The 22,980-nt window shown below is 36.6% G+C and overlaps 1 protein-coding gene across 3 annotated transcripts in view; it reads right to left on the bottom strand.

The window, feature by feature from the left end:
* Positions 1–22,980, bottom strand: part of RP1 (RP1 axonemal microtubule associated) — a 202,946-nt gene that overhangs the window by 91,408 nt on the left and 88,558 nt on the right. For all 3 annotated transcript variants that reach the window (XM_021292984.2, XM_065053559.1, XM_065053558.1), the window contains exons 25-27: positions 11,092–11,317; positions 1,054–1,208; positions 318–396 (exon numbers count right to left, since the gene is read on the bottom strand). In XM_021292984.2, the coding sequence (XP_021148659.2) occupies positions 318–396; positions 1,054–1,208; positions 11,092–11,317 (460 nt within the window). The remainder of the gene's footprint in view (positions 1–317; positions 397–1,053; positions 1,209–11,091; positions 11,318–22,980) is intronic.

Raw genomic sequence — 22,980 nt, 5'->3', positions numbered from 1 at the left:
TTGTCTAATTAATGGTTGTTTTACCTGTGTAAGCAATGCATTTGTGAGCTTTCTATATGCAAATAAATAGTGCTTTCTTATAAATAAAATTGAAAACAAAGAGTGGAAAGACAGGATTTGAGAATAAATTAATGTCCTTTTTGCTGTCCATTACCACCGGTTTTGACCATCTCATCACAGTGACCAGTCTGCAGGAAGACTTTTTATCACTGTAAGACCTTCTGTCACATTTTGTGTGAAGGATGCAATATAAATAAAGGGCATTTTGTTTAAAAAGGACTCAAAAACAGATTGGTCTGTAGGAAGTTAAATCCTACCTGGACCGGCTCCATCATGGCTAATCAGAACTTTCTCCAAGTCTCCCAGTGAGACAGCCTTTATGCAGAAAATATCCATCTGTGGAACCATACAGGGAAAATGATAAAGTTCTTGAATACAGTTATTGCTTTGACTTCAACCATGCAGAATAATTTATTTTTTTATCCTCCTTCGTATATTTTTTTTTTCAGAATGAATGTATGTGTCTTATATTGGTTCTGGCCAGTCAGTGAGGATCTTTTAAAGCTTTCTTAAGTGAGTAATACCTTAAAATTACTCCACAGAGTAGCTGGATTCCTTTGGTATGACACATGAATCCATTGCAAATAATTATTTGGTCATCTCTGGACTACGTTTTCTAGCCCTACCTTCCTCATCAAGACTGGAAAACATACTTTGGAATAAGGATTTAGGACCTGGGTCTAAAATTCACAGTGATCTGTTCAGGAGAACAAAAATGTTAATGTTACCATTTTATCTGTATCTGTAATATAAATAAACAAGCGTATTCAAATTCTGTTATGCAATGCTCTCAGTAAATGACTGATCCAGCAGATAAAAATTATACCTATGATGTAATTCTGTAATTAATTTTATATGAAGAAAATATATGAGAAAATGGCAAACTGCTGGAATAAAACTTGTAAATAAAAAGATATTTATACTTTTTAAAGAAACAGTTTGCTAGCCATAATTTACTCTAACTGATTAGAAGTAGAATTGTTTTTACTTCACCTGTCCATGTCGAAATTTTACATCATTATTCTTAGAGCGATGGAGCTTCCTTTTGCCAGCATCTCCTCTTGTCCCAATGAGGTTGATGTAAACATTAGCATCTGTTTCAGCACCAAGTTTAGTACCCGTATATACATGGATCTCATACAACAACACTAGAAGAAGAAAAACCTTGAGTTTATTCTTGCAGTTTGCACATGATTCAGAATCTCTCCCATCAAAATTTTCCCAGAAGACTAGACTGACTTTCCAGTTTGGAAGTAGCAACAGCTACCCATGCATTTGTCCCTTCCAGGTCTAAATCTTTAAATTCTCTGCACAAAAAATATGGAAATATCAAGCTTAAAAATACACATGAGTATTGCTGTGCATTCCTCAGCAAAGTAGCCCACCAAGCAAGTGTTACCTAGTGCTCCATTTTCTTCTCTCAGTCCCTGTTGAGTATTCACAATTTCAGGACCTAATTTGCAAAGTCTTTCTTGGCAAGTTATCTGGGGACCACCTAACTAAGCCTAGTCATGATCTCAAACAATAGCTATATTTCACCAGTACCAAGGATTTTGCAGCCTCCAGATTTGTGCAAAACATAATTTTCTGGGTGGCTAACCTTCATTTCATCTTGAAAGGAGAAAGAATGGCAATCACGAGCCCTAGGGTTTTTAGATTTTCACCTCACATACAATGGTGGGCAAGTGGATGAATGGGCTTGCTTATCTATAAAACGTGTACACTCAACTTATTTTGAAGGTTTCAACGTTTATCACTAGTGAATGTTCACACTTTCTAAAAAGCTCTCAGTTAAAATACATTTACAACCTTTTAATGTCTCTCCTTCTATTCTCAACTGAAATCTTACACACAAAAAATATATACATTTATCTTAAAGAATTCTGGAATATAATTCAGAGTTACTGTGTTAACATATTTTGCATCAACCTAGTATTATTTTAGTAATCATCTGGATGTCATAGAATCATAGAATACCAGAGTGGAAGGAACCACAAGGATCATCTGGTCCATCATTTCTTGGCAAAAGCAAATGCAAACTTATGTTAATAAAAGATTTTGCAGTAATCACATACTATTATATTTAATTTCAGTTTTTCTTATTATGACCTAAAAAAAAAAAAGCTTTTCCTGTTTACATCTTAAAGGAAGTTTTTCCATGTGGTGTTTCTATTCTAATCACAGCTGGTCATTTCTGCTGCTACGTAGTACATCACAGAGGAGATTACTGTTTCACTAATGGGTAATTTTAATAGTTCTTGGGAAGGAATAAATGTAGCAGAAGCCCTAACAAACACAATTGAACACTACTTTTAAGAAGAAACTATGATGAAAACAGAAAATTATAAAAAATGCTTGAAACTGGACAATATTCTACAAAAACTAATTAAACTAGTGTTAGTCTTATGCCACCAAATACATAGCAGAACTTGACATTTCCTTAAATTTTTGATTCACTGGACCCCAAGGCATCTTAAAAAACTCAAATATCATGTCAACCACAATCACTGAAGAATAGTTCTTTCTGAATCCCAGGGGAGAAGCTAAACAAGTATTAAAATAATACTGAAAATTCTTAAGGGGAAAAAATAACCCCATGTATTTTGAAAGATAAGAAGGAAATATTGATGGATAGAATGCATGCTTAGCCAAATTAGAGTATTTATTTTAAACTGTATACAATTATCGTAAATTGGTAAAGACAGTGTCATCAACTCTTTATCACTATTACAACTGTGACTCAAAATAGGACTGGTCTCTCTTGATCAGTTTCATTATTTTCTGTAACTCCAAGCATTCACTGCAGCTCTCACATCCATGCATTAGTGCACTAACATTCAGCCTGTGACATAAACTTGATCTCGGTAATACATAAAATCCTCAAAAATTTGGCAGAGCCTTATAAAAACTAGTCTCAAGGTTTCTAATATAAAAAAAATCATACCTACCATAAGTGGTAAATGTGGGTGGAAAGTAACAAAGATAAATGGATCTGATAATTAGCATAAGTACATTGTATATGCAAATGACATTTTACATCATAACTCTTAGTATAAACACAATTGTGTGCATACTAGCAACACAAGAATATAAGACAAATAAGGAAGTGTTGAAGGACAGAGAATAAGACAGAGAATAACATTTAAAAGGAAACATGCAACAAAGCAACACTGATCATGAAGGGGCAAATTCTTTCTGAGTGTAGAAAGAGAGAGGTCACATTTCCAAAAGAAAACCTAACAACTATGTTTATCTGTGACCCGCCATTTGAATAATGGAGCTGGACGACCCATGGAGCAAGACACTGGGGACTAGCAAAACCAGAGAAATATCAACAAGAAGTCTTCTCCACACTTTTACATTCTTACTTACATCCCCAGTTTTGAAAAAGCAAAACATCTGTGGGAGATAAGGATATAGACTGTTTATGTTATGACTTTGTACAGAAAGATTGGTATCTGTATTACTTACACCAACAAGTAATTTTCATGAACAAAACTGGAAAATTTAAATAACTATAAACACAATTTTAAAGCATATTCAAGATTGGTTTTTTGTGTTGGTTTTTTTTTAGTGTTTGTTTGTTTGTTTGTTTTTTGTTTGTTTGTTTTTAAGAAGCCCTTTAACAACAGATGATTAGAAGAAGAAAATAACAACAAGTTATTTCATTTCTGGAGGGAGACTAAACAAATGGATTAAGTACAGGTCACACCAGAACAGAATCAGAGGTAAATATAATACAACACAAAGATACTGAGAGATAAATAAATGACAATTCCTTTTGTAGCACTGTGCATCTCTGTGGTAACCACAGAGATGATAATGATCTAATCAAATAGCGCTTTCTGTTGCTATAAGGCTCTATAAATCAGTCTGAAGTAGAAACTATGCACATGTTGAAATGTGAAGAACTGGAAAATATTTTCCAGAGCTTCTTGTGTCTATACATCTCTCACCATCTAGAAAATGTTAGGACTAGTGTTTATTTAGGCTACACAATCTGCACGATATAGAAAGAAACCTTCTTAACAAAAAGACCAGCTTGTGCTTTAAATTTTTGGACAAATTAACAATTCAGGCTGCAATATTAGGATAATATTAACAAATAGAATGTTAATTTCCCTAGAGTATATGCTGCAATGCGTTTTTTAAGAAAAACACACCAAAAAAAAAAAGCAAATTAAAATATTCTCTAAGACACACTGTACATGTCTATTTAGAACATGACATCGTGGAGAAATTCTTAAACATTCATGTAAGCATTCACTAAATAGATTGTGGATTTTAAGCCTTTTCTGTACCAGTGGAAACCCAGGCGCACACCACCTTGTGTGGATGTAATTTTTTCAAATTTTGTTGGGCAGTTCCTCTATATTGCTGAACAGCTACAAAATGTGCTAGTGTAAATGGCTCCTGAGCTACAAATTGCTTAAATATGAGAACAAGAAGGATGATGCCACTCTGTAACAGACAAGACAAGGTGTACCAGTAGTCTGATGAGCACAGGGGATAGATACAACCAAATCTGGAGAATGAACCTGACAGTAGAATGTACTGCTGAGGCAGCAAGACTCACTATATGTGAAATTTGCCTGTTTGTAGCTTTCTATATATTGTTCACAAAACACAGGTTTTTTGTTTGTAGAGTAAAATAAGAAAGCCCTAGAAAAACGTGTTATGTTCAGTCTCTGTGACTCGGGTTTAATTTCCTTTGAGAAACTGACCTGCTCTAAGGCCCCCACTGCTGCCACATCTGAAGCAGACACCTGCTTCACCACAATAAGAAAAAGCCATCCCAAAACTCTGAGACTTAGAACTCTGTGGCCCAGTCCTCTATTCCATACTAGCAATTTCATTTTACTATTTGCTACTGATGTAGTAAAACTACACCAGCTGAAAACTGGCATGACAAAGCAGAGAAGTAGGCCCATAGTCAAAAAGGGAAAGAAAAAGTTGAAAATTATATTGTGAAACTAACCACTAAAGAGAAGGTCGGGATTATTGTTTCAGCATTTTGAGGGACCTGTTAGACTCACAGCTAGGCACCTGTCTAATGTGGGGCACATCAAAGTAATAGAAGAAATGTCTTTATAATACAAAAACTTTGATAAAGGACATAAAAGGATTAATTAATACAGAACGGCAGGAAAAAGTCTCAGTTAGTACTCATTAAAAAAGAAAATGACCTTTCAGAAAATGATTGAGATCTTCAAATTGCTAACAGATTAACTTTAGATAAGCTCTACAATCAAACAGAAAACTCTGGGACTTGAATGCATGGATGAAACAGTTGAAAAAAGGGAGGTTAAATGTTTTCAGGCAAAGATTAGAAGCTTCTAAAAGTCTGCATTAAAAGACAGACATTAAAGTAGTATAATATGCTTAAAAATGGTATATCAAAATATATTAAATCTGTCAAAAATAGTATAGGAATCACTGAGCAGTCAAGTGTACAAGTATCAAATTTATACTTGCTCAGTCCATAAAGATGCTACTACTGCTACATCTTGAGAAGTTATCGTGAGACTTCAGGGGTTTTTTTTAAGCCCCAACTCCAGCTGCTGGCATCTATTGATAACATAAGAACATGAACTACCTGGAATTAAGGTGAGAGAGAAAACAAGTTTTTTTACTCTGGTTATGAAGAAAATGTAAACTAAGGGCATACTAAGGACAACAGAATTCGAGTTAGAGAACCCTACTTTTCCAAACTTCTTATTCTTGGCACCTGAATTGACATTTCCAAAATAGAAGGTTGGTATATTCCTGACGACTCATCAATGGGAAGAGTTAGTTTGACCCCAAGCTGCAAGCACAGCATATAAGTCTCATTTTCTTCTGAAGGAGTAATGTACAGAAAACAGTGACTTATGACATTTTCCTTTGGAAAATATAAACACTGAGCAAACATCACAGGTAGCTTTGGATTAAAGATCAAGTTAATATTTTTATGTGTTTTGAGAGAAGAAGAAAATAAACCCAATAAGATTAGAGACAAATTTAATGGTGTGAATAAGAAAATGAAAGTTTTCACTGCAGAAATATTGGTCTTTTTCTGCTGACTTAGTATAAACTACTGTCCCATTGTTAGTTCTTTTCAAAGTAATTCTACTAAAAAGAAAGTACAGTCATTATTTTAGAATTTCAGATAGGAGCAGCTAAATTAAAGATAAATGTACCCATTATTTATTGCTCAATGTACGTTGCATAAGCTTCTTCCACATTACAGCTGTTTGAGCCTAATGACACTGGTGTGCTTACAACAGCACACTAGTTTGAACGAGGAAACTGAATCCCCTGGTTGGCCCTCCTTACTTCTTTCTGGTGTGCAGCATGGAGTGGTTTTAGAGAAAAAATAGATTATTTTTTGATAAAATTAAACCAGGGGATACGTTCCAGGAAAACAATTATGATCTTGCCACAAATTGGCAGTCAGTCTGTGGGAACAGGCTAGAAAAGCCCAGAGCAACTTCCCCCCAAATGCGCATCAGGAGGACATTGTACTCTCAGGTCATTGGGCTTTTAGCACCAACTGCTTCACTATGCAAATCCAATCCTATCAGGCCACTAGTGCAAACAGATAAATTGGCCAAAGATCATGAAACCTAGAAATACGATAAATTATATACAACATTAAAATTGTCAAACTCTTTCTAGTCAGTCTTTCTTTAATGATGACAATCCAGGATACTAGTACAGTATTACATAGTATTGCTCCTGGTTCTCCTTTTTTCTGTGTGATATGCCCATTGGAATGAAATGGTCATTTTGGTTTGAGTTGCTAAACAGTGAGATTGAATCTCTGTCACACGGTTTTATCACTTGGTATTTACTTCCCGGTTTGCACAACTACTGTTTGGCATTTTGCCATGACAGAAGAGGAAAGATACAGATTGGTGCAGCATTGAGGCTAAAAGGGAACAATTTCTTAATGGCTGATAGCAGTTAAGAGGCACTATCTTCCGCAGAAGTGGTGCATATCTTGTTTGAGAAGACATAAATACAAAAAAAAAAAAAAACTATCGGGTGAAGACATATCAGTTAGAACTGCAGTTCTCAAGCTTTCTAATCTCCACTTCCATTTACTCCTGATATTTGGAGCAATATTCTAAAACGTATATGGGAATATTCTTCAGAACATGCTTTGAAAAAAAACCACTAATCAATTTTACTATAGGAAAGAGATTTTTGACTATTTATCTAAGTAGTTGGTACCTCCCGAGTGATTAAATAGAGATAGAAATTTTGTAGCAATAATGTTTGAGTCATTACTATTTGTTTCAGTCATTTTCTGTCCTATTTCAGTCAGTGGGAACATTCTAAAATTTCTGTATTTGCCTGCAACTTCCTCCAAGTGGAAATAAATCTAAACCTTTCGAGCTGGATGTTTTCCTGCCTCAGCTTCAATATTTGTCTTTTATATCAAATCAGTGCAGTTATTCCTTCAATTATGTGAACAAGAACAGGGCAGAACACCCCATTTGTGTTCTCATTTGAAGTTTATGTTCACATCAACAGAACAGTAAGAAAATTCTCATTTCATGAACCTTTTTAGACAAAAACTTCAGCCATATCTGAAGAAAATCCACATTAGGATGTGTGACAAAGGTCTTCTGCACACTCACAAAGGAGCACAAACAGATATTGGTGGGGGGACTCCAACCAACACCCTGCTCTCTCTTCTCCCAGGCCCATCACAGGAGCCATCAGCCCATCTCCATAAGCCCAAGGACACAAGGGCAGGTGGGAACCCACGTCGATGACCCAGAGGAAGGGGCACCCTCTCCTGCCCCCTACAAGGGCTGCCCCAGGCTGTCCCAGTGTCCAGGCATGAAACTCATCATAATGAGTCAGTTCTGGAGTATCTATTGGATTTCCGGGGTTTGCTGCCTAGGACTGTGGAACACAATATTAATACACAGAGGGAAAGCATTTCAGGATTGCACAGGATTTACTCTTGGATGTTTAGGAAGGAACAAAAGGCATGGAAAGGGATAGATCTAGGTGATTTGGGGAGGAAAAAGTGTGGAAAATAAAGGGATCAGGGGCTCAAAAGGATCAGCTAACAGTTTGCTTGCTAGTATGGTTGTCTGGCTGTGTCCTGCACCTGCCAGTGCAGTGTGTCCTACCTTCTTATTAATTTGCCTTCTAACTTTTTTCCTGGGTGAACAACCCTCTGTTCTCTGCGTGTGTATGAGTGTGTAGGTACAGGGTCTGAGTGCCAGCAACTGGGCTGGGACCCAGTTGGGATCCTGCACGACAGTAACTGTAGAGACTAGAGAGAGTGAAATTAAGTGTCAGTGGAGTGAGACCAGGGCCCAGAGGCCCATGTCTGTAAAGCCAAGACCACATAAGCAGCTGGTACGGGGGTCTCTAGGGGCGAGACAGCTCTGTGCATGCATGCATGTGTGTGAGATGTGTATATATATATATACACATATATGTATACATCTGGTATATACATGTGCTCTCTGTGTGTGCTGACTGGGAACACGTGCACAGCCTCTCCATGGGGCCATGCAGCTGTGTCAGCCTTACATCCATCAGGCTACCAGGTCTGGTCTGACTCCTCTAACACTCCTGTGTCATCATGATGTTATAAATCCAACTCAATAGGATTCAGAATAAACCTTCTATCTTGTTTTCACTGAGTGACACTCTAGAATTACCCAGGTCTGGACACAATCACTAATTCACTTAGAATATAGTTGAACAATTTTTCATGTGTTTTGTGCATCATGATGTAAGTAGGAGATGAAAACAAATCAACAACAGCAACAAACAAAAAATCCAATACTTGTAAATTCTGGTAAACTAAAACCAATATCTGGAACTGCCAGAGACCTAGAAGCCTTGGCAATGGGGAAAAATAACAAGGGCAAAGACAGACATACATTAGAGGCATAAGAAATCTGAGTAAAATCTGGAAGTTGAAACTGGTGTGATGGAGAAATTGAGAAAGAACTGAAAGCATCTCTTGGAGTAGGAGATCTGATTAGTGTCAGATTTTGAAGTAGATGAGGGACAGTCAGAAAAACTACGGGGGTTACCAAGGTGAGAAATTTGGATGGAAGATAAGCAATTTCAGAGAGGAAGGTGAAGAAAATATGACAGGAAAAAAACTTAGGAGTGAAAGAAGAGAAGCTAGAAAAAAAGAAAGGAAATCGAAAATCAGTTCCAAGTTTTTGGGTCCCTACTAGGTGCCTAGTAAGGTTTGGATGGAGAAAGGGACAAAAAGGATAAGGAAAAAAATACTCTTTCTTCTAAGAGAGAAGTTGAGTAATAAAGCAATTGAAAAAAGCAGTGCCTTCTGAGCTAAAATTATATTTCTTCATTTTGTTTAAAGTTTCCATCACATCACTTTTACAGTTAAGCAAATTTGATATCATTAGAAGATACAATATTGAACTGAAAGTACAGGATACAAATTAGTAAATCAGATTATCATTACGTAATTAGTAGTACATCATTTGTTCTGCTGGAGATGGTGACTTGATGTGGTTTGTCCAGAACTTGTAAGCAATTAGCTTTTCAATAGGAAAGGCAACTAGATAGTGTTTCGTTTACTTGTTCTTGAGAAGCTAAATAGGAAATCCTTGAGTGGTCTCTCTGAGTTTACACTGATGTTCAATTTAAATGTGCCTAAAATCAATAACTAATTTGTAAAACTTACAATTTCAGGAAATTTCCAAATCCTTTCTAATGTATCTTTTCTTACAAACTTGAAACAGGTATTTTAATAAAGATAATGTTCCTGAAAAAAGCATGGAAAGATGCAGTAATATAAAGATTAAAAAGTAAATAAATGTAATGTTTGAACATATTCCCAGCCTTTGGTAGAACTGACTTGAGTTTTCACATACAAGTACATAAATGGAGTGCACCTACCAGAATATTACTGTTTTTCTATGAATGGGTATTTCAGACTGCATAACATAGATTTCAGTTACTGATGTCAAATTAATTGCTCAGACAACCTAATTGATTTCTGCACTGTTTTTCTGTTGCACAAGTATATGATATTTCAGTCACTGTAAGAAATGGCATAAATTACTGTGATATATGTTAATAATCATAGGGCCTGATTCATCCTGCTTAGTCCCAGTTTTTGAAATCTCTTACTGAAGTCACTAAATACTCTGCAGAAAAATTAAAAAAAAAAAAAATAGGGAGCAAAGGGCAAATGTGAGCTGGTACATATGTGCTTCTCAGCATCTTCCGATCTCCTGGCCTCTGTAAGAGAGATCAGTAGTACCCTTTGTCCTTAAAATGCACAGAAAACCTTCACGTGTGATGAAGTTTTTGATGGAGAATTGTCTTGATTTTTTTTTTGATAATTATACTCTTTGCATTGAGGTTTTTCACTTGTTTGATATTTTCTTCTGAAACTATTTGATTGTCACTAAATAATTACACTAGCTCCACATTCCTCTGTAGAGGTTCAGAACTTATTAAGCAATAATTTCTTATGATGAGCTATTTCCTCCTTCACTTGAAGACAACCAAGTGTGCCAAAGCTGTGGTAAACTTTGAAGTACCAAAGTGCCACCCTGCAGATAACAATTTTTGTGTGAATGGTCATGACTTGAGTCTGATTTGGAAAACATGTGTGATGATTCAGAACATAAATTTCTGGTAAGGAACATTTTCTGCAGTGCAACAAAGGATAATATCAAACTTGCTAAAAGGACCTGCGTGTCACTTGACATTACACACCTTGATATGCCTTGATTTCCTGTCTGATGTGTTGCTCTAAAGAGCAATATTTGCCAGTGATTTAGGGACCCTGTGAGAAACCAAGAATTCTACAGGTGTAAGATGCCATAACCACAGATATTCTGATTTTGGGGAGTAAAGGAGTGAGGTAACATGACCACTTTCTGCTTTTGTGGAACTGGAAGCTATCTGGAAGGGATTGTTTCATGTTTACTCTGGCTTTTGGGCAGTCTGCTCTGGAAGAAATGTGAAAAGGTGTCATATACTCACAGGATATGGTTAGTGAACACATGATCTAAAATACTGAGCACGTACGTGGCAAAAGCTCCTTTCTGGGGTTTCTTATTGCTACTTCTCTCCATGTATCACCTTCACCCTTGTCTTCTGCAAGCCAGCACTCTACAGGAAGACAAATCTCTTCATCGGAAAAAGGGACTACTCTTTTAAGTCTGACTTCCTCCAGGTACCAACTGGGATCATTTCCAGTGTTGTCATGGCCAATGCGGATTTTGTATAGCTGCCCAAGATCTCTGAAATTAATCTGTAATAACAAAAAAAGAAAAAAAGAAAAATGATAAGAAATTATAACGTTGTCCTTCAGCAAATCTTCTTACACTGGGCGTGCAACTAATGTAACCTAGAGCAGTAGGGCTTTTTATAAAATGAAGCCTTAATATACAATGAATTCCAGAGCAATTGAACAAAAGCATATGGAGTAGTCTGCAAATGTAGTTTTAGTGGCTTCAGTACCGTATTATTTAAAGTGACTAAAGGGCTCAAACAATTCAGTCTGGTTTTAGATCTCCTGACAGAATCCAGTTTGTAGTGTTATAAAGTAAACCTCTATTTCCAGACAAATACTTGCACAAGTAGAAGTACCTTCAGCCATTGTTGAATGAAATGACATCTTTTCAGCCCATACAGGTACCATCAACAGAGCCCTATGAACTATTCCTACCACTTAGTCCGCTATGGCTCACTTTTCTCTTTTTCTTCTATTTTTATGTACATTGATGTCAGGGTTAACTGTTTCTGTAAGTGCTGACGCCACACTGGGGCAGATTTAAACAGTAAACCATAACTATGTCCCATTGAATACTGTAGCCTTGAAATAAGAGCCACCGTGTTTTGGTCTGCAGAAGCTTTTTGAGCAATGCTGACAGCAGGAACCTAAGCACAAAAACAGGGTTAACCACTTTAATTTTCAGTAATGTGTTTGAAAGCTCATGGCATTGTGAAATAAATTAAAAAAAAAAAAAAAGGAGGAAAAAATAAGAAAAAAATACTTTCTTCTTTTACCATGATACCAATCTTCTACTGCTTTGCAACAAAACAAAAAGTAAACAAACAAAAAACTGACAAGTGATTCACACTAACGTTGCCCCAAAAGTCTGAATCATCAAAAATTATGAACTAAGATTTGTGTTTGAAGGTCTGCTGGGTCTGTTTTGCAAGGCAGTATTAGTAAGTCTTCTCCAGAGTGAGAGTTTCCCCTTCAATATTTTTCATTGCTAAAGAAGACTATGAGGTAATGCTCCTTTTATCTGTGGAGCTGGGAAATGTTAGAGACACATATCCCTTTCATTCTTTCGAAGAAATGTTTTCCTAGGCAACGATATAGACGAGTGTAACAATGACATTTCTTGGTCATGAGGACCATCACAGAAGGGTCTTGCAGCCCTAATTGATCATCATTTCTTTGCATCCCTGAGGCAAGCCTGACACAATTCAGTCTCACAGGATGATATCATGACATATATGCTGGTGGTATAAAGTCTGAATAGAGTCACAGCTAAAGTGGTAGGTTTTCCTATATTAAAACAGTATGTTAAAGTAAGAGGTGCTAACTGAAGGTATAATTATAACGTTAATGCAATAAAAACATGTGCATCAAAAATATGCTGCTAATACTCACAGCAGAATTACAGCAACAGATAAAAAGCTCTCTGAAACTTAACCACAAATATAGCCAGGACACAGAGTAAGTCGCCATAATAACACTGTTACCCAGCCACAAAGCAGAGACCTCTGCAGTGGTGAAATGACTGCTAAGGTTGCCTAGCAAATAAATAAAACAATATATTAGAACTCTTACCCTTTATTGCAAATAAAATATAGTATAGTATTGGTGACCAACAAAGGTAATGCTCTCCTGAGGTCTAGCCACTGACTGCTATTTGTGGTTCAGAAGTGTTAAAGGGCAATTTAGTAAATAAAACATTGAAACCTTCTGACCTCATAGCCATGACTAAATTCTGGCATAAGCCCTCTTGAAAGAGTAGTGTTTGCATACAGTATTCATTATCATGACCCTCAGCTGGGACCAGGAAACCATCAAAGAGCCTCTTTTGTCTTCTGAAACATCTAATCAGCCATTTGGTTGTGAAGCACACTGAAATATTATTGATTAAAAAAATCTTGCGTAACTATAGCAGGTGTCATATGAACTGGCAGAAACATGAAGCTATAACTTCCTTAATTAAATTAATTTTATTTATTTACATGCATTTTTTTCAGAAGTCAAAGACGGGAACTATGATTCCAGATGAATCTACAAAGGGTTTCAATATTGTAGCTGATGTTTGGCAGACTACTGGTACAACTGCAGAGAAGAGTTCACAAAAATAAGCAGAGGTTGGATAGCTCACCAAGAAAGAAAAGGCAACAAACAAACAAAAACATCACACACAGAAAAAAGAATCAATTTGAAAAAGAAAGAGAAGTAAACAATGAAACCCATTCATCACCATGTGAGGACTTCCTGTTCCTGGATAAGCAACACAGCAATCTGTCAAATCTAATCAAATGGAGACTCAAGAAAAATCAGTACAGAACAGAAAGCCCTGTCCACACCATTAGGTTTCTCCAGAAGATACTCCCAATTGCAAGTAGTTCAATTAGATTCACTAATTTGTGTTTTTCTGTGCTTCTTATTTCACCTTAACATTCATGCTCTAAAAGAGGATGCAATATGACAAAATTAAGGAAGCTATGCCCATGTGCTAAGTGGGAATTTGTCCAAAGTGTCAAGTCAAACGTATGTACTTGCTTTTGATTATGAGGAGAAAGAATATAAAATGTCCCTATCTACCAGACTCACAAATTATGAGGTTTTTTGCGGTATATAGGTAATGGCACATTTCTGAGACCGAAAGGTCTCAAAAATTATTTAAAAACACAGAACTGCCAAACTAATAACATGTTTAATAATACTTCTGTTTCTGACTAATCATTTATGGGTGTTTTTGAGAAAACAAAATAATGTTTATTCTTGGGTGGAAGTAAGGGAAGATTACAATGACAGAGAACAAATCAGCTGTATATGTTGTTCTGGAAGACATATAATACAATTACAAATTTAGTTGTAGCTCTTGTTGTAGTTTTGTGGGTTGGAACTATTTGTCTTGCTGTCAGATCAGATATCACACCAGTCTCTCAGTGGTATTGACTTGCTAACATGTTATTTTTTGCCAATCGGAATTCTGTCAAATGTACGTCAAATTTAGCTCTTGCCGTGAAATGCAAATGAAAATACTCACATAACACGGCAGAGCTAACAATATTCTTTTGCAAACATAAACACTGTATCTTGAGGTTGCTCCTTCATTTCCAATATTGACTAAATCACTTTGAACTTCTGCATTATTTGAACACAAGCTGGAATTTACAAATCTACTTTTGCAGACAGAATATTCTGTAAAAATTGTAGAGCAAAGTTGACTTTGTTGCCCTCGTAAACAACATGCTTACAAAAACCTCAGTCTAGCTGTTCTATATCCTGGCATCACAGGTACAAAAGTGACATTGCATTTTACATGGAAACAGCCTTTCTGACAGAACTGCAATAAATGGCCATGCTAAGAAGATAGGATGTTTCCCAGAACTAAAGCATCAACTCTGGAAATCAGACAACTAGATTCTATTCCTGGATCTGCTTTAGACTTCCTGAGAAACATTACATAATTCACAAGCCATCTTAGCTTCTCTGTCTCAACTATACGACAAAGACAACACTTATATGTCTCTCACAGGGACACTGCAAAGCCCTCTTCACAAATGTTGAGATCCTCAGAAGAACACACAAGTCAAAAATTCTGTGTTTTTTCTAAAATTTTCTATTCGTTTTGCATTAGTTTCTGTTTTTCCATAACTCAATTGACAGATCAAAAACTACCAATTGTAATTCTCACAGCTAACTTTGTAAAGCTGGTGGTTTTGCTCAAGGATAATGTGATCTCACTGACAGTTACCTAGTCTCCCATGTAGGTGTGCCATTTCTGTTGCCACTAGTGGAAGATGTGCAGACAGAATAAGAGAGGAATAGCAACAAGTTGCTCAGCAAATATGTTGTAAATCTACAGAAAAATGTGGTCAGTATAATAAAGACACTCCTCTACTACGCTGTAATTGGATGCTGCAGGTATTGAAACTTCCTAAATGACAAGGACACACAGAGGTAGAAAACTGGTGCATTTTGGGATAGGTTTACACTGCCCTGAACAAACTTCCTAGAGTCCTGGAAACCGCACACCTGAGTAAGCACAACAGTCCCTCAGACTGGCCAGTTCTGCTTCTCAAGGCTGCTGGTCTTCTGACAAATAGCAACCTCACACTGTTCCACCCCCCTCAAAAAAAGCATAACACCTGAATCATCATTTACAGTTCACTTATTGGTTGACTGTGAAACTCCTTCTGATGCGTCAACTGGTTTGTGTTAAATTCTGTAATAAGCTCTAAACGCGGTGGGCCTCAAAGAGGCCCTGCTTATGTGAGAGATTGACAGCCCTTATTTACATTAATAATATCATTGTAAGTAAAATGTCAACACTAATTCTCTCTGTAGTATTTCTCTTCACTATTACAGGCAATTATTTCAACACTTATCATATTTTATAGTATCATATTATTGAAAAAACTGTCTGCCACTTTCAAAAGGACCACATTTTCAAACACAGGCAGCTTTAACTCAGCCATGCCTATATTCTAACTATTTGCAAGCAGTTACCCAAAACTGGTCTGCTAATCAATACAAATACATGTTTTGCCCATTGCTACTATTCATTTGTTGTACAAGCATAGGACTAAATTCTCTTCTTACCAAAGGCAATGGGAACATTTTCATTAAATCGTTCATTACAAAAATTTGCCTTACTCTTTGAAAATGGAGTTTAACAAAGCTCACAGTTTACAATTTGTCTCCAAACATAAATTGAAGTCCAGGTATATCAGCAAGAAGTTCATCTAAAGAGGATGAAAATACTTTGGATAAGCCAACATCTCAGAAGCAGCTACTCCAAAATCCCAGTGTCTAACATAGCCACTAGAAACAAGGCTTGACAAACAGTTATTAATTTCATATAAGGCCACCTCATTTACAGGATTTCAGAGAAGTCATGTGCAGCAGCTTGATTCTCAAAAGAAAGAGAAATCATTGACTGCATTAGTTTGACTTCTACAACATCTGCATAAAATGGAGAAATGTTTAGAAATAGAAGATATTTTTAAATTGTGAGCACACAGTTTGCAACTGTTGCCAAAAATGTCAATACTAATCTATCAGTAAAGTACCCAGGATTCAACCATGATGATTGCATTTTCCAGATGTCTGAATTCAGCCAATATTTTAAATGTGGCCAACAAACTTGGCACAGTAACACACTCACTCAATAATCATATGTCGCAGGTGCTTACACAAAAACTTAACAGTCTCATGAAAAGATGGATATAGACATCTAAGGAGTAGGATTAAAGGCCACACAAAAATTGGCATTATTTTTTTCCACTTCACACAAAAATAAGTTGAGTAAACAAGCATTGCTCACTGAACAGTGACAGTTAAGACACTTTTTTATCCAGTCCACTCCAGTTCTTTTTCATCCTGTAGATAGTCCAATATCAATACTCGCTCATTTGACCTTCCTATTCGGGCTAACAAGGAGCTACTATTTGCTAAAATGGATGCCAATTATCTGTTACCAGGTTAATTAGAGAAAGGCAATATCACATTGTTGTTACCTGCTAAACTAATGGTACCGACAGATAGCTTGTTTTTCCACCCTCAAGTATAACAAATGCAAAAATCTTTTAAGAAGAACATTAAATATCTGGAAGAACCTTTTTTTTTTTAGTGTGTGGTTAATTAAATTACATCAACCTCAAGTATTTATGGTATCAGGGTGTCAGTTCTTGAAAGTAAGCACAAAACTCCCATGTTAGGAGTTATCTGAAGGTTTTTCTGAGTGATCTGGTGTTTTCTGTCAGACCAGGAGTATTTTACTGGATTTGAAACTTTCCACAGTGCCTAGGCAAGGAGTTAAAACACTGCCTGCCAGAGGATGTTAACCAGAATACAGCCTAGCATTGACTGTGAGAAAGCTCAACAGAGGTCAGGCTATGTAAGAAAATTTAAACTCTACTTAGCCTTCACCACATGCACAAACATCATGCTAACAGAATGATGCTGTGGTTGTGACAAGTGCACCTTATGCATAAAGAAGTGAGGTATGATAAGAAAGATTAGGCTGGTGGACACATAATAGCGCTTCAGAAAGTCTGAAGACTCATGACATTCACTTAAGAAACGGTAGTGACCTCAGTCCATAACCTATGAGTAAGACTGGATCTCTGATTTAGTCTCTTTTTGACTGTTGATTCTATAAGAACCTGGCAGACTATGAACCGGCCTCTGCAATATATGTCTATCATCTTCTGGTGGATTTACAGCAACATTTATCACAGTCTCTTCTCTTAACAATGTAGGCTACTGTAAGAACTTCAGACTTTTTGCAGTGCCCTCCTAGGGACTAAAGGGGTTTTTTTATATCTTCCTGATGTAATGAAGGTCAAGAATGACTGAGGGACTGGAGCATTTCTTACATGAGGAAAGGCTGAGAGAGCTGGGACTGTTCAGCCTGGAAAGAAGGCGGCTCAGGAGAGGTTCTTATCAATGCGTATAAACACCTGATGAGAGGTGCTAGAATAGGCAGAGCCAATCTCACTTCAGAGTTACCCAGTGAATAGTCAAAAGGAAATGGGCACAAGTTGAAATACCATAAATTCCACTTAAATATATGATAGGAAAAAAAAAAAGAAAGGGTGAATGGTCAAATATTGGAATAGGTTACCCAGAGCGGTTGTAGAGTTGGAGATACTAAAGACCTGACTGGACAGTGACCTGAGCAACCTGCTGTAGCTGGCCCTGCTTTGAGCAAGGGTGATCCTTTCCAACCTCAAGTAATCTGTAATTCTGTAGCACGCAGTGCAATGACATCATCTTATTGGCATAATTATTCTAGAGTCAGAAACAGATTCAACATTGGCAAATCCCTATAATACGCAATGAAAAATATTTTTGCAGGAGACAGAACTGCTAAAGGGCTGCCAAAGAGCTGACCGTATAAAGTAAGGGTAATCAAAAACTTTATCACTTTATCATCTTCTGTTTCAATGCAAGATAAATTGATCTCATCTTGCTTAGCATAAGATTTGTACTGTGTAAAGTGTCTCTTCATACAGTTGTAGCAAACCCCAAAAAATATTTTAAGACCAAGAGTGAGAGAATAAGCCACACATTAGTCATACCACTCACTTCTGAATAGTGCTCGGATAGTGAGATGATGGGAAGCATAAGAATGTGAATAGATTAGAAAATGGCTGAGGGGAAGGCAAGGCAGGAGCATGGATTAATAAAGGCAGAAACTGAATTTGGGCACTTGAGAGGGGAAGGTGGGGGAGTTCTTAACAGGGAGACCCTTAACAATGGAAACCAGTATCACAAAATCTCCCAAACCACCAAGTGAAGCCTACTGGAGAGTTAAACAGACAGCATAAACTGGGAGAGAAGCAGGCACGTTTTAATATGTATTCATCTTGGACTTGTGTTGTCAGTTTTATAGATATATGGCTGAAAGATTAAACCTAAAACTGGGTACATATAGTCCTCTCAAGAAGGGAGTAACATTTATACATATCTATACACACCAGACTGCAGTACTCCATACTGCAGAATAGCTGAAAAAGTAGCACCGTGTTCACTGACTCTCATTTTTTGAAGATGAGATGAATTGTGTTTTTCTCCAAAATTGTTTGTGAGCTTTTTACTACCTTTCTATGCTGTTTTCTCAGAACAAGCTGAATTTTGCTGCATGCACAGCCTGTATCTGATGGAGATCATTTTACATACTTGTTCCTTTTATCTCAGTAAGGAATGATGTTCATGTTGTTATTATATACATTTTGTAGAGAGATAGACAGCTTCAAGTGGAGTTAAAGCCATCAGTATGACTGTTTTATGCTGCCATAAGCGTATCTGACTAAGGCCTGGGTTTCTGTAAGATTTATTCGACTGTTTCTGGACTTAAATGGCCATTAGAGCCAACGGGTACAGCTGAAATATAGCAGGACACAAAATATGCCCAGTTTTTAGGCATTGGCAGTCCCATGGTTAAGGAAGTGAATAGCTACCTTAGAGCTTGCAGTCACTTTTGCAATCTTCCCACTTGAGAAGAATTCTCACTGAGCTCATTACAGGCACTTTTATTTTAACAATGGGAAGAAAAGCATGAAAATGGATTTGTTTCAACCTATTTTTATAACGTTTGGTTTTCTCCACGCTGCTTCTCATTTTACTTTAGAGATCTCAGTTTTGACTGATGAAAGAATGAATATGGATCTGGGGTACAGGAATGAAAAACACAGTGAAACACAACAGACTCTTACAGTCTATAGGGCTGATTATAAAGGAGTGTCAATTGTTAATGCACAAATTATTTAAAACAACTGATAATTTTATTTAAACAGGAGGAAACCAGAATGGAAAACAACAGATAAACTTCTGAGTATAAAGCCTTTGTGTGGTGCATACAACATAAGCCACACCTGATGAACATAATTCTTTACAAACAAGGTACATGTGTCTGGAAGGAAAAAGGCTGGTTTTAACACTGTGGTAACCTCATCACAGGAACACTATTCATTAACTTTTATGATCAAGTATCGTTGCAAGTATTATTAGGAGCCCCGCTTTTCATCTACCTATATTAGTCTCTGGCATTTTGCCCTGATAGACTATGAGAGTGTTTAAAGTACTGTTTATACAAATGAAGATACTTTAAATACTTCACATGTAACTGGATATGGCACCAGATTTACAAGTTAGAGAAATGGGCTCATGTGGCAAAATTCACACCAGTGATGGATTCCAGTTCTCCTCATGCATATTCCATGTCCCATGCTTTCAAGCATGGAAGAACTATCTTCATTATAAAGACAGCCACCAACTACAAAATATAGCATAAGGCTAAGGTGAAGATTTTGAAGACGTCTTCAATGTCTCGAGCAACTCAATATACTGCCAAAATCAGTATTTTTTAAATACTGAAAAATACTCAGAGACTGTGATGACACCAGAGGAAAATGCGGGAAACACATCATAGGTCTGATGAAAGCTGTAACTTATAGTAGATTGATATTCCTCTATTGGAAGAGGAATGACTCTCAACAGAAACATTATGCACTAAAAACTATGTCTGAATAGTAACAGAAGCAGAAAACCATAGCCTAGAATTAGTTTCTTTGAACACACAGGAACAATTACAGAGCAGAAACAGAAATAAAATTTAAATTCCTTTTCTTTCCCATTCCCATGGTGTTCATCTCTGACTTTCACATCTGGTAGGAAAGTTCCTAAACCACAAGGGCAAATATAGTGTAGTTTACATACAACTATCTTACAAGATACTAGAACCCAAGGCTTTACTCAGAAACAATAACCCTCCCCATAACACAGCTGTAAATTACATTCAATGAATTTTGTGTGCTACTATCAGATGGAAATCTCCAAGAGCAACAGCCCTGTTATATTCTACCTGTGTTACACTGGAGATTCATCAGTTTTTAATGTAATTTACACAAACATTAATCAGAGATAGCCAAACTTAATAAAGTTACACTGGATGTATACAGCAATGCAAGGAACATAAAAATCATATTCTAGATGAACAACAAAATCTCAGTAGTATAGAGGAACACATTTTGATTTATTCAAGTTTTAATAACTTTTTGGTTTAATGATTTTTAGCACTACTGCATATTCATTATTGACTTTTAGGCATCCAAGTTACTATGCAGTTACCTATACTTTCTATCAGATTACTATTCTTGATTTTTATTAAGATAATCCAGCATAGTTTTGTCTCGTCCTCTTTTTTGTGGGTTGTTTCTCTGTCATTTCTTATGATTATGTCTGTGACCCAAGGGATTTTGATTGTTTTTGTGGGACATGATTGTGTTTTCTTTTTCCCGTGATGTTATGCTGAACTCTAGCAGCCCCTTGCATCAGTTAACAGTTTCTTAAGAAAATAAAAAATAGAGCCTTCAAATATGCAGCACATTTATACACAGAGGCTGGAAATCTTGTCCCATTTAGTTAAGTTTTTCGCCCATATACGTAACAGATTAAACTAGTATAACAGAAAGCAAGAGGAGCTATCTAATGTTTCTGCAACTCCACAGTTCTTAGCACTATTGATTTTACAAAGTGCTGAAATATTTGGAGAACACAGCTCTCTTGGATTAACAAAAAAAATTAGATACCTTATTAAATTGAGAAATTTAGGGGGAAAATATGGGAAAAGGAAGCCAAATTACTTTATCTGTTCTTTTCTTTCCTTGTTGATCAGCACCGACTGACAGTTAAATAAGCAACTTTGAGAAATAATGGGTGGACAATAATCTGGCCAACCTTGGAGCTTTGATGGTGTGGTTAGAATTCAGAGAGAAGCCTCCTCAAGAACTTCTGAAGTTTAAAGGTGTTATCACACCTGAATTCAGAAGTCTGGTTACACAATCAGATTTTGTAAAAGGTTTAAGTGGTAGTCCTCAGTCCAGATTCATCCCACTCTAACTGCACCATAGTTCTGTACTTAACCTCCAAACCTCTTCCAGGCTTTCGGTCATATATAACCAAAGAAAAACATCAGGCACAGAGACCTAGGTACAGTGTAGAAGACCTTAGCCTGGGTGTTAGTGTGGATAGTGACAGATCGTCAGAGCTCCTGGACCAGGTATCAAGTCATACAATGATGTCAGAAAGATAAAAAAGCTGCTTTGAAAGAAACAGAATTCCTTCCAAAGAGAAAGAAAACAAACAAATATTCTGGGTACTTCTCTCAACTAAATAAATGAGTAAGAACTTGCTGCAAGACAGCATTAATCAGATGAATAAATATCCAAGATGATCACATAGCCAGAATGATTTGAAAAAGAACACTTAAATTTAGTCTTCAGATAAACACTGATTTCACCTTCCTTACACAATATTAAACCAGCATTATCCACAGACTTTAGCTAACTTACTTTTAATTTAAATAAATGCAATGGAAAGAGTACCACTGACTTGTCTCTGCATGAACTTATATATTTATACTCCAAACTGGAAAATAAAAAATTTTAAAAATCAGAGAAACTTCCTGTCCTATCTGTCACTGACTCCCCATCATCTGTTTGTTATGCATAAATTATTTTAACCTAAAGGACATATTGCAGATTTAATGACTGCAGCCACTAGAATCCTGAGGAACTGGAGGAATTGGAGGAAACTATAGGAATTATAGGATCTCGGAGAAGCCCTGGGAAATGTCATGCTTCTGAAGCACCTCTCAGAGGTCTCTCTGAAGAAGAGAGAAATATCCTCATTTGCTTGGAAAAGTAGAACATCACTACTCTAAATCACCTGAGTTAACCTAGCCAGTGTGATTTGACTCCAGTCCCTTGACATCCCCCTTTTCCTTTTTACTTTCTACATTAAAAGGTTCACACGACAGTGTCTTTCAGTGGAAGCATGTGGAAACCCATGGAAGTATTTACAGTGAACACTTCTAAAGACGGGTGCGCAACACAAACCATAGTCTGGACTATCTTATCAACACAAAGAACAGGCAAAGAAACCTTTTTGTCCCTTTGCAACTGGACAACATCTAGTTAAAACTAGCACATCAAGCAGATGCAGGTTTGGAGCAGATTGTGAGAGAGGCATGTCTGCTTGATGCTGTTACGGGTACATTTGTTGATTCAAATCTCACTATCATAAAAGTCAGCCACTCCCTCAGAAATACTTAATGATCCTTACATATTGATTTGAGTCCACTTTATTACCTCTATTATCCAGTTTTGAGAGAAGATATTTTGTATACATTTTGAATTCTC

Source organism: Columba livia, chromosome 2, assembly GCF_036013475.1.
Source record: "Columba livia isolate bColLiv1 breed racing homer chromosome 2, bColLiv1.pat.W.v2, whole genome shotgun sequence".
Taxonomy (NCBI): domain Eukaryota; kingdom Metazoa; phylum Chordata; class Aves; order Columbiformes; family Columbidae; genus Columba; species Columba livia.
This window is presented reverse-complemented; position numbering and strand designations above follow the sequence as displayed.